This window comes from Macrobrachium nipponense, chromosome 24, assembly GCF_015104395.2.
Source record: "Macrobrachium nipponense isolate FS-2020 chromosome 24, ASM1510439v2, whole genome shotgun sequence".
Classification (NCBI taxonomy): domain Eukaryota; kingdom Metazoa; phylum Arthropoda; class Malacostraca; order Decapoda; family Palaemonidae; genus Macrobrachium; species Macrobrachium nipponense.
Window position 1 is genome coordinate 45,501,694 of NC_061091.1, and position 14,764 is coordinate 45,516,457.

The window sequence follows — 14,764 nt, forward strand, 5'->3', positions numbered from 1 at the left end:
AATTTCTTTCTCTCAGTATCAGAGCCCACTGATGAATAAATCTCATCACCTGTCTCTTACTAACTGAAATCTAACACATTTCCACAACCAGACACTCTGAAAACAGTATTTTTAAGCTGATACCAATCTCAAAAAAAGGCTTTTTTCGTTCAAACACCGCTGCCCACCACTAATAACGGAGCCGACGTCTCCGTTATTCATTTTGGTAGCGAAGGCCAAAGCGACAGGCACTGGGTTTTGGTAACACTTCTCTCTCTCTCTCTCTCTCTCTCTCTCTCTCTCTCGCTCTCTCTCTCTCTCATCATACCTCCCCTCCATTTCATTTAGTCATCAAATCAGAGTTGGAACTACAAAAATATGCATTTATTTAAAAGCAAAGTATTAACTGAATAACTCAGGTTCTTAACAGGATGATTAAATGGAATGATAACTCAAAGTTCAAATAACTCAGATAATCCCCAGTAATTAACAGTCTATACAGTAATTAGTCAACCATTCCTCCAAAGAATAATTCCCATTCTTCTCCAATTAAAGTTCCCCCAACCAGAACCGTTCCCTCCACTAGAATTGCCTGCTAGAAGAACAGAACAATGATAAGCATACACAATTGTAAATAAAAAGTCAATAGATTAAATGAAATAGAACACCTTTACAAAACATCAAAAATACATTCAAGCCACACCTTTGGCCAAAGCACAGTAATTCTTACCCATTTTCAGCCAGTTTCACGTCACCAAATAAAAGAAACGTTGGCAGAGCCATCTCGGCATCTGCCTTCTCTCCCCGTAACGGTCTCTATGGTTCAGGCTAATTACATGCTATTACGAACGAAAGAGGCTCACACGTACACACAAACTCACACCCATCGTTCACGCCCTGAAACTGCTAGAAACCAGTTTCAAAGTCACCTCTGACGAACGTCCGTAATGACAGACGAGCATTGACCTGCTTAGGTAAGGATCTTAATGTCACACTACCCAACAAGACATATCAGTATTCCTAAGCCGAGATGTTCTCTGTCTCCATGGGAAGCTAAAAACGATGATTCCCGATTTCTGAGGAATGTCAAAGCACGTGACATACAACAATGTCTTATACATATCATATCATATTATATTGTTAATCTTTATATGTTACATATATATTATATGGGCCGGCATGCCCTCTTAAATCACATTTTGCCCTAGCCTTTCAGTGCGGCAATCCGCCCTACCCTACTGACCCAACACTGCCATACTGCTGTCTTGCCGAAGATCTTACCTGATAGTTTACACTTCACACTTCTACTATACTGTCTGGAGCCAGAACTCTGCTTGATGTCCTACCCTGACACCCATCTTAAACTTAAAGATGTATCTTTGAAGTACTTGAGCACTGCTCGATGTGAAATCTAGAACGCTCTCCAACTTTATTCCTTAGTGAAGACCTGCAAGCGATGAGGCCCTTCCTCAGACATTCGTCCATGGACTAAGGTAATTGAATTGGAAGTTGGTTGTCAGCCTTCACCTCCTATTCCTTTCACTCATTCCTTGTTCCACTTGTTCTCCTATTCCCATGATCCTATTATTCTGTCTCCTTCAGAGACCCCGGTGATTTCTACTGTGCATTTTTGACATCTTTTAGTTCATTGTGAAAGTGTTAAGATCTTCATTGGTCATGCTTACAGTAATCAAGTAATTTAGCATTCATTCAATATGAAATATGTCATATCTTGCATTTTTCATTTAAGCATTGATCAGTAATGTAAATCAGTTACGTAAACTTCTCCATTGTTATCCTGTGTGTTACAACGTTACCTGCTTTGTAGATTCGTGTAGACTTCATCATTGTGTGCTGTCTTCTGTAGTTCAACAATGGCCCTCATCACATTTACTGCCGGTGCCATTCCTCAGGACAAGATTCTTGAGATCTCAGTGGAAGCAATCCTTGCCTATAGAATGTAGTATCTTTAATTCTATTGTTGTTTTATGCACCATATTTACTCACCAGATATAGTGTTTTTGCTTGCAACCCAGTAGCGTGTTGTTTCTTGATATTGTACATAAATCAGTCACTACTGAATTATGTACAATATCAAGAAACAATTCGCTCCTGGGTTGCAAGCAAAAACACTATGTATGATGCCACGGAACTAGCGAGAGCTCCTGTAATTTTGTTATTCTTCTGATTACCTTAATGAATTATGTTTCTAGTGGACATAATACGTTCACCTTTGATCTTTTAATTGTGCTTTGTGAAAGATTTCACTAAAGGTACATATTCCTATTTTCTGTTCACATGAGGTAGGTGCCCCATCCCATCATTTGTCATTTCCAAAGCAGACATCACCTGCCTTTTTTTTGAATCCTTAGCGATCAAGAAGTTTGTTCCCTCTTTGAGAAAATTATTCCTAGTCTACGACCCTGTATATATTAACCCCACCCTATTTTATGTTTACTTTTTTTTCATTCAACAACTGAACTTCGAGGAACAATGTCTGTTAGTTTAAATATTGCACTTCTTTCTCTTTTTAGCCATTCTATTTTAGGGTTACCTTTTGTACTGATGTTTTACTTTATCACAATTTATTTGTACATTCATACTAACATTTCTTGCTGTATTTGTATATTTTACTTTGTATTTTCAGCCTAGAGGAAGAGACAAGGATCTTGAAACGAAGGACGTTGTGGTGAAACTAAACTGAATTTTAGGGCCACATTCGGTACGATTTCATTCAACCTTAAGCCCTCCTGCACTAGCTTTGATTGAGACCAAGTTACAGTGCTGAGGAGTTTACTAACTTACTTAAAGTCAAGAAACCTTGCATTTTATTCAACAAAAGTGCAGTTAAGAAACAATCAACTGTATTTCCTGCACCAATTCTTTTTGGGTGATGCCACAAAGACGCATTTAAAGTTTTAACACATATAATTAATATTTAAAGAACACAACAATTATCCAAATTACGTTAAGAAGCAAGAAAACTAACACATTACTGCAAAAATGATTAACAAAACGTTATGTTACTTCGATAGAAAAAAAACATAAATGGCAAACAGGATCTCAGAATATCCTTATGAAGAAGTTACTGCAATGGCGACGACAATTCACGAGGTGATGTGGCTGGATTTTACAAGAATATCTTTTACTTGCCTTCGTGGAGTCAGGTGCTAAAATCCAGCCACATCACCCCGTGAATTGTTGTCGCCAGTGCAGTAACTTCTTCATAAGGATATTCTGAGATCCTGTTTGCCATTTATGTTTTTTTTCTATCGAAGTAACGTAACGTTTTGTTAATAATTTTTGCAGTAATGTGTTAGTTTTCTTGCTTCTTAACGTAATTTGGATAATTGTTGTGTTCTTTAAATATTAATTATATGTGTTAAAACTTTAAATGCGTCTTTGTGGCATCACCCAAAAAGAATTGGTGCAGGAAATACAGTTGATTGTTTCTTAACTGCACTTTTGTTGAATAAAATGCAAGGTTTCTTGACTTTAAGTAAGTTAGTAAACTCCTCAGCACTGTAACTTGGTCTCAATCAAAGCTAGTGCAGGAGGGCTTAAGGTTGAATGAAATCGTACCGAATGTGGCCCTAAAATTCAGTTTAGTTCACCACATTCTTTGCTGGTCCTTCGAACTGGATGCCATAACGATTCATAAACTATTTTTTGGATGTTAAAAAATAATTTGCGATAAAGGTCACATTGGTGATGGTTGGCTTTTAAAGTCATTTTAGTATAGCTGCCACGTGTCCAAAGTTATTTGGTGAGCAGGGTAAGGTATTGAATTACTTGGAGTGTTTGCCAAGTAATCTGTTGTTTATGGAACATTATTGTTCGTACTTAGTGATTACTCTGTGAAGAAATTCTTGTTGAATTTCTTAGCCATTTTTTGAACTTAGGTTTTTTCGTGACCAGATGTATTTTGTGAATTGATGAAGAGCACGTGGTCAAATTATCTAGCATTCAGTGGATGTTATATTTCAATCAGGTTTAGATAATTTGCCATACATTTTTTGATATTTGTGCAAGTTTGTTATAGATCCATTAACAAGATAATGGATTCCAAGATTAGGATAGTTATTGAAGGGGAAATTATTTCCTCACAAGATTTGCTTGATGAAGCAGGTAGCTGCATTGGTGATACTGATACACCAAAATCGACCCTCTTAATGTATGAACGTTGTCTTACTGAGAGTCTACAACGTTTTGAAGATAGTTGGTCACAGAATGTGACAATTATTTCACAGGATAGTGAATATGAGAGGTTATGTAGAAGTTATAGAGCAATAACTAGATGTGTAAGGAAAGCTATTGCTACTACACAGAAAATATGAGCGAGATTGACACGGGAGATATAAATCAACGGACCGCTTTGCCGCCTCCTTCGGCTCCCACTAACCCTCTCCCTCCCCCTAAACTCCCAGCAATTAAGATATCTGAATTTAGCGGTGGGGAGGAACATTGGCTTGCATTTTGGGATATATTTAACAGTTTAGTTCACAATCGTAGGGATATTTCCGATGTGATTAAGTTTTCTATACTCAGAGCTAGTTTGAGGGATAACGCCTTTAAAGCCATAGAAGGTTTGCTTGTCACTAATGCCAATTATTCAGTAGCTATTCAGACCCTTAAGGAGAAGTATGATAATAAGGAAAAACTGAAACGTAGACTTATGTCCAAATTAACACATTTAGTCCCTCCCAGTCATACAATAAAGGATTTGAACACGTTCAAATTGGAATATGAACACATTGAATTTAGAAGTAGAGGCCATGAACCCCGTTTTCTCTAGTATAATATGCGAGAAATTATCACCTGAAACACGTAAGGCTATAGCTAATAAACATAATAGTATGTCTCTTGATTTAAAGCAAATTTCCTCAGGTTTAAAATATGTTTGTGAATTAATGGAATTTTGTTACGAAGGTGAAAATTCTAATAAGAGAAGAAATCAGGGCAACTATTCTAAAGTGATTCTCTCAAATGTGCAAAACGTGCAGAGAGCACAACCAAGTAACAGTAAACCTAGTAATAGTAGTCCTTACAATAATTGTGTGTTTTGCTCATCGAACCATGCCTCTCGCGATTGTAAGACTTTCAAATCCATTGATAGTAGAAGGGACAGAGTTAAATATTTAAGATTGTGCTTTGCTTGCCTTAAAGGAGGTCATTTAATCTCTGAATGTAGAAATAAGCCGAAATGTAATTGATGTGATGAGCCTCATTACCTGATGATTTGTAAGAAAACAGAAAACCCTGTTAATCCTGCTCCACCAAAGTTGAGTGTAAATAGTACTAATGTTAGTAAATCAAATGTTAATTCTGGGAAATCTCATAATGATTCTAAAGGTGCTGTTAGTAAAGGTGATTCCCCAGTAGTTATGCCTGCTTCTTTGGGAATTGATAATTCTCAGACTAATAAGATTTCTGTTCCGACTGCTCTTCCTACTGCTAATGTAATTGTGTCAGGGAATGGACATCGTTCCTTTGAGAGAGCACTCTTTGATTCTGGTGCGCAAAGAACGTTTATTGCAACGGAATTAGCCCATAAGCTTAGTCTATCGTCCATAGCAACAAAAGCCTTAAAGGTAAAACCATTTGGCAGTGATGCCATGGAAGTTAATTGTAATATAGTAAGAGTTGTGGTGAGACTAGGTAAGATTCGTACTGTCATTAACGCCATTGCATTCGATAGAGTTAATTCCAGAATTTATTCTCCAGGATTAAGTAAGTCAGCTGCGTTCTTGACGAGTAAAGGCATAAAATTAGCAGATAATGATTTAAATTCAGATGAAGTAAATGGTATAGAATTAGTCATTGGAGCTGATTGCTATGGAAAATTCATTCAGAATAGTCAAATTTGTTCTGGAATACAGATATTGAATAGTTCTGGTGGTGCACTAATTTTTGGACCTCTTCCTAGTTGGTCTTATGACAATGTAGAATCTAATGAGATTACTACATCAAATGTATGTTGTTCAAGTATAGAAGTAGAGGAAATCCCTATTAATTCTTGTTGTGAAGTTAGAAAATTATGGGATTTAGAAAGTGTTGGTATTCGTCAATCTGAAATTAGTCCTGAAGAAAGAGAAGTGTCCTTACCATTTAAAGATGAAAGTAGACCGCCTGTTAACTATAGAATAGCCATTAGTCAATTAAATTCCTTGTTACATAGATTCGAATCTGACCCCTCCTTGTATGCTCATTATGATAAGATTATCAAAGATTACGTTCAGTCTGGGTTTATAGAATTAATTCCTTCAGGCTCCCCTATTATAGGGCATTATTTACCCCACCTTGCTGTACTGAAGGATTCAGAAACAACTCCCATTCGAATAGTTTTTAATGCTTCTTCAAAGGCTAAAGGAGAACTTTCCTTAAATGATTGTTTATTAACTGGTCCCTCATTAACTACTAAACTTTTCGATGGCCTGTTGAGTTTCCGTGCAAACCCAGTGGCTGTGATTTCAGATATCAGTAAAGCCTTTTTAAGGATAGGCATTTCACCTGACTGCCGTGATTATTGCATATTTCTATGGATAACCGATCCCTCCGATTTGAAGTCTACTGTAACTTACCGGTTTTGTATAGTTTGTTTTGGAGCTACATGGTCCCCCTTTCTCTTGCAGCAAACCCTCTTGCATAATTTATCTTTACATGATAATCCCCTTGCATCATCTCTGATGAAGAATTTCTATGTAGATAATTTTAATAAAACTTACAAGGATGTGTCAGTCTTGATGGATGAGTATCCAGTAATAAATGCGATTCTTGAAGACGCTAATATGCCTCTACAAGAATGGGTCAGTAATGATTCAGAGTTTAACAGAACCATAGATGTTATCAAAGAAAGAGTAAATGTTTTGGGTTTAGAGTGGTATCTAGCACAATATGAGATGTCACCGAAGGAAGTAAATTGTGAGTATAAAGGACCTTTAACCAAACGAAAGGTTTTATCAGTAGTAGCTCGGATGTTTGATCCTCTAGGATTATTGTCTCCAATACAGGTGAGAGGTAAATATTTTCTTAAATGTTTGTGGAGTAACTACGGTTGGGATGACCCTTTGCCAGAATCACTATGTTCAAGGTTTGATGAAATTTGCAAGTGTTTTAGAAATGTAGAAAGTTTAAAGTTTCCAAGGTTTATTGTACATCCTGAATGTTCCCACTTACATGTATTTTGTGATGCCTCTAACAAGGCATATGGAGCTGCTGCCTATGTGATTGATTTCAAGAGAAGTGTAAGCAATTTACTGGTCAGTAAGTGTAAAGTGGCACCAAACCCTGAACAGACTATTCTGCGTTTGGAATTGACAGCCTTGTCCTTGGGTGCGAAACTTGCTAGAAGATTAATGCAGAATGATGATTTAAGAGTGAGTTCTTGCACTCTCTGGAGTGACTCCATGGTTTCTATTTGTTGGGTGAAGAACAATAATAGTAAAATTCCCTATGTACGAAACAGTCACTGAAATTAATGAATTCAAGTTTCCTCTACGGTATACCCCCTCTAAGGATAATCGAGCTGATATTCTATCCAGAGGTAGTAATAGTAAAGATTTAGCGCAAAATTCCTTATGGTGGAATGGCCCTAAATGGCTTTTAACTGGTGATTATCCCCAATCTTTAGCTACAGAAACTGTGCATGTTAATGAAATTCTTTCAGAACCTAAGATTGTTCACCCTCCAACCCCATTAATTGACATCCCACGTTATAGCAATTTAAGTAAGCTTAAACGTTTCATGAGGTCAATATTGCTTTTTCTTAATAAGTGCAGTAAAGGTTCTAAGTTTGTTGTTAACGAAATGAAAGCACTTGTCTTCATTGAACAGAAGCAACATTTTTCTACTACCAGAATGTACCTCTGTAATAAGAATTCACATGGAGTGTCCATGGATGTTAAGAACTTGTGTAATCAGTTAAACTTATTTGTTGATGAGGAAAATCTAGTTAGGTCTCAGGGTCGCATGAATAACGCTTCCATGTCTTATGATACTCAGTACCCAATGTTATTGCCTTCCAGAAATTATTTAACAGTGTTGATAGTTGAACATTTGCATAGACATCGTCACCATTGTGGTGTCAATTCTGTACTGGTATTGTTGAGAGAAACCTTTTGGGTACCTAAAGCACGACAAGTTATCAAATCAATTCTGTCCAAGTGTGTTTTGTGTCAGAAGTTAACCAAGAAACGGTTGTGTTTGCCCCCTCCCCCGCCATTACCCACAGAAAGAGTGAATAATAAACTATACAGGAGATCAATCACAAAGCTCGTACTTCTGGAATGTCAAAAATTGCCATTTATTTCCCTTGAATAAAATTTCCTAGTTTTTTTTATGAGTACTTGTTTTGAAGTATTTTCCAAGTTTCTATGAAAATACGTTGATATATGATTATCTTGCTCCACAGAAGTAGTTTTATTATATTAACTATAGCAATGAGTTGGTATAAATTAGTACATTGATATTCAAAGTAATAAACCACTTTTTTTTGCATATTTTGTCCATCTCTATAGAATTAGATGACGTATAATTACAGTGATGTCAAACTTCCTGTGGAGACTATATATAAGAAAATTATATATAAATAGTCTCCACAGGAAGTTTGACATCACTGTAATTATACGTCAACTAATTTTATAGAGATGGACAAAATATGCAAAAAAAGTGGTTTATTACTTTGAATATCAATGTACTAATTTATACCAACTCATTGCTATAGTTAATATAATAAAACTACTTCTGTGGAGCAAGATAATCATATATCAACGTATTTTCATAGAAACTGGGAAAATACTTCAAAACAAGTACTCATAAAAAAACTAGGAAATTTTATTCAAGGGGAATAAATGGTAATTTTTGACAGACGTGATGAATAAAGGGAAAACCATGTAACAAGCTTGTCTTGTTTAGTGCCTTCTTGTGTATTTTGTGGAGAAATAGCTTCGCTCTCATACTGATGTACATATATTATAAGACGAAGTTATTGTCACCGGTCGGTGACGGAAACCTCGCCCTCGCTGTTATTTTCACCATTTCAATTTTAGTTTCTGAGAAGTAAGGTTTCAAGAGTTTCACATGTATCTTCCTTTGTCGCTTTCTTCTTTCTGGTGTTTCAGTCACATAAGTTTTATCACTTAACTTTCTCAATTATCTTGTAAGGACCTTGAAATTTATTGGTGAGGGAAAATCTCTTGACTTACTTTCAAATTTTCTAAAGAGAATTTTATAATCTCTTTCAACCTTTTCCTCAAGTTCTTCACATACTCTCCTTGGATTTCCTCTGGATTTTCTTCCTAATTTTCCGCAAGAATCTTCAATGGTCCTCTCACTTCTCTACCCTGTATATATTACCCACACCCTATTTTATGTTTACTTTTTTTTCATTCAGCAACTGAACTTCGAGGAATAATGTCTGTTAGTTGAAATATTGTACTTCTTTCTCTTTTTAGCCATTCTATTTTAGGGTTACCTTTTGTACTGATGTTTTACTTTATCACAATTTATTTGTACATTCATACTAACATTTCTTGCTGTATTTGTATATTTTACTTTGTATTTTTAGCCTATAGGAAGAGACAAAGATCTTGAAACGAAGGACGTGATGAATAAAGGGAAAACCATGTAACAAGCTTGTCTGGTTTAGTGCCTTCTTGTGTATTTTGTGGAGAAATAACTTCGCTCTCATACTGATGTACATATATTATAGGACAAAGTTATTGTCACAGGTCGGTGACGGTAACCTCGCCGTTATTTTCACCATTTCAATTTTAGTTTCTGAGAAGTAAGATTTCAAGAGGTTCACATGTATCTTCCTTTGTCGCTTTCTTCTTCCTGGTGTTTCAATCACATAAGTTTTATCACTTAACTTCTCAATTATCTTGTAAGGACCTTGAAATTTATTGGTGAGGGAAAATCTCTTGACTTACTAAAAATTCTCTAAAGAGAATTTTATAATCTCTTTCAACCTTTTCATTAAGGTCTTCACATACGCTCCTTGGATATCCTCTGGATTTTCTTCCTAATTTTCTGCAAGAATCTTCAACGGTCCTCTCACTTCTCTACCAAAAATCATCTCATTAGATGAACATCCCATGCTTTCTTGATAAGCATTCCTAACTTCAAATAACATTAAGGGCAAACCAAAATCCCATTCTCTTCCTGACTCAGAACAATACTTTGTCAGCATACATTTATTTGTCTAGTGGAACCTTTCCAAGGCTCCTTGAGTCTCTGGATGATAAGCAGTTGATAACTGTTGTTTCACTCCTAACAAAATTCATCACATCCTGGAATAACTTAGAAGTAAAATTGGTCCCTCTATCACTGTACTATTTCTGGTATACCAAACTTTCAGAAAAACTCCACTAGTTTTTCAGCAACTATCTTGGCAGATATATCTCTAACAAAGATCGCCTCTGGATATCTTGTCACAGGACACATTAATGTTATCAAATATTCATTTCCCTTCTTCGTCTTCAGCAGAGGTCCAACCATATCTATAATCACCTTGCTTCTATAGGTTGTAGGGGGGCTTTCTGGATGGTTTCATTCGGCTTTCCAGCTATCTGGCAGGTATGACACTCATGACAGAACCTGCTAACATCTCTGTGAAGTCCAGGCAGAAAAAATATCTCATGATCTTCTCCACAGTCTTCCTGATTCCCATATGTCCAAACTCATGAGCTACTGCTACCACTTGCTTCCTTAATGGTTATGGAATCAAACTGATGATATTCGCCCCATACAGCATCTCCTGGTATATCTACAGTTCTATGCTTCCTCATCAGCAAATCTTCCTTTAGATAATAACAGTTAGGAGTCTGTTGCATCTCTTCTTGATCAACAACTCTTTTGAACAAGTCAGCTAACGATGCATCCTTCTTCTGCATGTCCAACTTCAAGGTTTGAACTATCAATATCTGTTAACTCAGCTACTGTAGTTTCACTACTGTCTTCAGGTACACTCTGACTACTCTGAGTCTCTTCAGGAACAACAGGTTCTTCTTCTTCTTCTTATTGAGAAATTTCTTCTTGGTCAGCACTAGGGGAAACATCTTTAGAGGAGTTGTTCCCTGGAACAACTCTTCTAAGCTCATAGATCCTTCACTCGATCCTTCAAAGTGTGTAAATCCTCAGTTTCTTCACTTACAGGCATAGACCTCTTCATACTTCTGGAAACAGGTGGGGGTTATTCTTCTCTAACTCTACCGTTGGACTAATCCTCAATGGTTTGTCTGTCACTCCACCAACTTCATTACCCAGCAGAACATGTACACCTTCCACAGCCAATGAGTCCTTCACAGCAAAATCAACATTCCTTGTCACTAATTCACTCGACAGGTGTAAGCTGCATATACCCTTCAAAATACTGAATCTCCTGTGAGACTCTTCTCCAACAATGGGTGAGCACCACGTACTATCACACTATGGTTACTCCCTGTATCACGTAATATCTTGACTGGTACCTGAACACTCTCTCCTTAAGTTGACAGCGTAACCCTCATAGATATATGGCTTAAAAGCCTCCACACTGCTCAGCCACTCTCTGTTTGAGGTTACATTTCCACTGGTTGCTAAACACTCAGCTTGTTTAGTTTCAGTCTTCTCTGGAGTCTGATTCTTCCCCACACTACTCTTCTTAGTTTGTTTCACCTGGTCACCTTTTACTACTCGACCAACTGGCTTTGACAGCTGTTGATTCCGGTAACACTCTTGACTGAAGTGTCCTGCTTTTCCATGCTTGAAATAGACAACATTAGGCTTCTGTAACTTTCTTGAATAATTGGATGAGGATTTCACTATAGCTTGCTGAGGTGTATTACCTTGTGTATTCTTAGTAGGATCACTTGTAGGTTTCCCACTAAATTTGTTCATGAAACTTGGATGAGGCTTAAAACCTGGGTGTTGTTGATTCTGGTACTTGACATTGTAATTTCTTTTGCTACTGATTATATTATAATCTTCACTCAGTGTAGCAGCCTTGTCAAGTTTCTTAACCTCTCACTCTATCAAATGGGCTCTTATATGTTAAGGAATTCCCCTAAGATATTGTTCAAGAACAACTAATTCTTCTAACGCATCAAAATTTTTAACTTCCGCAACCTCCAACCATCGTTTAAAACACCATCTCAGTTTATATACATAATCTAAGAAGGTTACCTTCTCATTTTTTCTTAATTAAATTTCTGAATCTCATTTTTTAAGTACCTTGCAGTCTTTACACTGCTCAGCTGTTCAGGCTAAATAAACACTTCTCCCTTTATCAATCAAGACACTTTGTAGCAAAAATGACCAATTATCTTCTGGCCATCCCATACCTGAAGCGACTTTTTTTAAAGTGATCAAAGAATTCATCTGGAGCTTCTTCAGTAAACTTAAGGATTAACTTCTGTACTCTTACTAGGTAATGTGGATCTAGCTCTTATCAATTCCATTTCCCTTTCAAACCTTATTCTTGCTCTTTCTTCTTCTTCTTCTGCTTTTTCTTCTTCTCTCTCTCTTCTTTCTTGATTCTCCCTGTCTGCTCTTTCTCTTTCAGTTCGCATTTTCTCTCTTTCAGCATGTATTTTCAGCTTAATCAAATTCTCTTCTGCTTCAATGTATCTAAGTTCTAACTTTGGATCACTTTTCTCTTTCTTTTCTTGCTTATTTATAAGATCAGCACGTGCTACATTCAATAACTCTTGAGCTAATTCTAACTCATCTTCATCAGTTATTCTACTAGAATCTATCAATGTGTCCATAGCAATACATCTTATTTGTGCCTTTACCATACTACTAGACACATAACCACCACATGCTACTGCTTAAGCGCTCCACTGTGCCTAGTCAGAGTGGCTTCAGATAACACTTGGATGGTAGGAGCTGCTAAAAATTGCTGAACATTGAACTGAGCCATTTTCTCTAAGTTATCAACTAACAATTCAATACAATAAATGCAAAAATAAACAACTATATGGTCGCTCTCCTAACAAAATATATCCCTAACACCACCAGTATAAACTAAAGTGATAATGCGTTCTGTTTTCCTAGGTCTGGGTACCATTTAAACCTGTGATGAAGCATCCAAATATCTGGTCATTACACTTACCAATGAAAATTTGTTACCTCACAGCAGCCACACACTTTCATCTTAATCACAGATAATATACGACTGATTACTCTAAAGGCAACAGCGATCCATTAAAAAAATTTATTAATCATGCGAGAAATCAACAATTTTAAAAGTTTAATTATTTCCTCCTTGGTTCTGACTCACTTCAGTACAATTGAAGGAAAACAGCCCAATTATAACTTTATACTTCTACCTTAACAATATTAAATATACTTGTGAAAAAAGAAAACACTCACAAAAATCTTAAGTACAAAAATTTATTATTAAAGTTAAAATTCATAAGTGAAATTCACAATCTCATGTAAATTTACTATTACTTGAAAACAACACAAAATTTAATTAATTCTTGAATTAATTATTAAGCAAAATTAATTCCAAATTAATTTATCACGAAAATAAATGATTAAGGAATTAAATTATTCAAGTAAAATTTCAAATGTTAAGTACCAATTAAAATTTGAAAAGAATTCTAAGTAAATGCAAATTAATTCACAAGTGTTAAACAAAAATTTGAATTTAAAAAAGAATTCTAAGAAAATGCAAAGTAATTCACAAGTGTTAAACAAAAATTTGAATTTAAAAAGAATTCTAAGTAAATGTAAATTAATTCACAAGTGTTAAACAAAAATTTTAATTTAAAAAGAATTCTAAGTAATGCAAAGTAATTCACAACTGTTAAAGTCAATTAAATATATAATGATTGATTAATGAAAACACTTAAGTTAATCAAACACATTGTGCATGTAAATCAATGTAAACACAGCGAAATGTGGAAAATACCAAAATTGCAAAAACATTAAGAAGACAATCACATAGAATATGTAAAAAACACACTTTAATAAGAAAAATGGATAAATGTACAAACAAAATTCACAAACACAAAAATGTGAAAAAATGGCAAAAAGTTCCCCTGCTATAACCTAAGTACTTTTTATGTTTAAGTTTAGGGCACTGAACTTATTTAATAACTCTTACCTTAAGGTATACCGATTTTACAAGGCCTTTTTCGGAATCACCAATAAACACTTACACACGAGGTGCCTGTTACACACTTTTACAACGTCTGTTCAGATTCACAAAGAAGCACCAAGCTATTAAATAAATCTAAAATTTAGAGAGAGAGAGAGAGAGAGAGAGAGAGAGAGAGAGAGAGAGAGAGAGCGGCATCAGCACTTCCATGCAACACAAGAGTTAGTCTCAGAATGACATTTCTCTCTTCTATGGTAGTTAACTGATCTGCGATGGTTCTGACCCAATGGCTGGGCAAATGCTTTTGGGAAGGAGACAACTACGATAATAAAAATTCTCTTTCAAAACGATAGAGAGAGAGAGAGAAAGTGGGGTTACAAGTATAAATTATATTAATTATTACATGATTTAAGAAAATAAAAGTCTCTTAAAATAAAAGGAATTATTATAGAATTTTCTCGAATGAAATTAGTGTCGCCATTTCTGTAAGTGACGTCACAAACTTTTTCCATTTCATATTTAAGGTACTTACGAGCCAACAAATTCTCTTTTGACAAATCGAGACATATACCAGTTAATATTTCATTAATATTGAGCAGTTTCAATAGAAAATAATCTCTCATTACTGAAATGAAATGAAAGGTATCAGATGTACGTGAAACGTTTATGCAGAATCTTACGAAAGATGAAGCAACCTCA

At 35.7% G+C, this 14,764-nt stretch overlaps 2 protein-coding genes across 2 annotated transcripts; both read left to right on the forward strand.

Moving 5' to 3' along the window:
* Positions 1 to 4,312: 4,312 nt before the first annotated feature.
* Positions 4,313 to 4,774, forward strand: LOC135203039 (uncharacterized). The gene has a single exon (XM_064232625.1). It carries the CDS (start codon positions 4,313 to 4,315, stop codon positions 4,772 to 4,774), a length of 462 nt encoding a protein of 153 aa, XP_064088695.1.
* Positions 4,775 to 5,213: 439 nt separating this feature from the next.
* Positions 5,214 to 8,298, forward strand: LOC135203047 (uncharacterized). Its single transcript, XM_064232637.1, has 2 exons — positions 5,214 to 7,355; positions 7,495 to 8,298. The coding sequence occupies exons 1-2, from the start codon at positions 5,214 to 5,216 to the stop codon at positions 8,296 to 8,298; spliced, it is 2,946 nt and encodes a 981-aa protein (XP_064088707.1).
* Positions 8,299 to 14,764: the final 6,466 nt, after the last annotated feature.

Coding starts and splice junctions, on each gene's coding strand:
- LOC135203039 (XM_064232625.1), top strand. CDS start 4,313: ATGAGCGAGATTGACACGGGAGATATAAATCAACGGACCGCTTTGCCG.
- LOC135203047 (XM_064232637.1), top strand. CDS start 5,214: ATGATTTGTAAGAAAACAGAAAACCCTGTTAATCCTGCTCCACCAAAG. Junction 7,356..7,494: donor TGCAGAATGATGATTTAAGA/GTGAGTTCTTGC, acceptor ACCCCCTCTAAG/GATAATCGAGCTGATATTCT.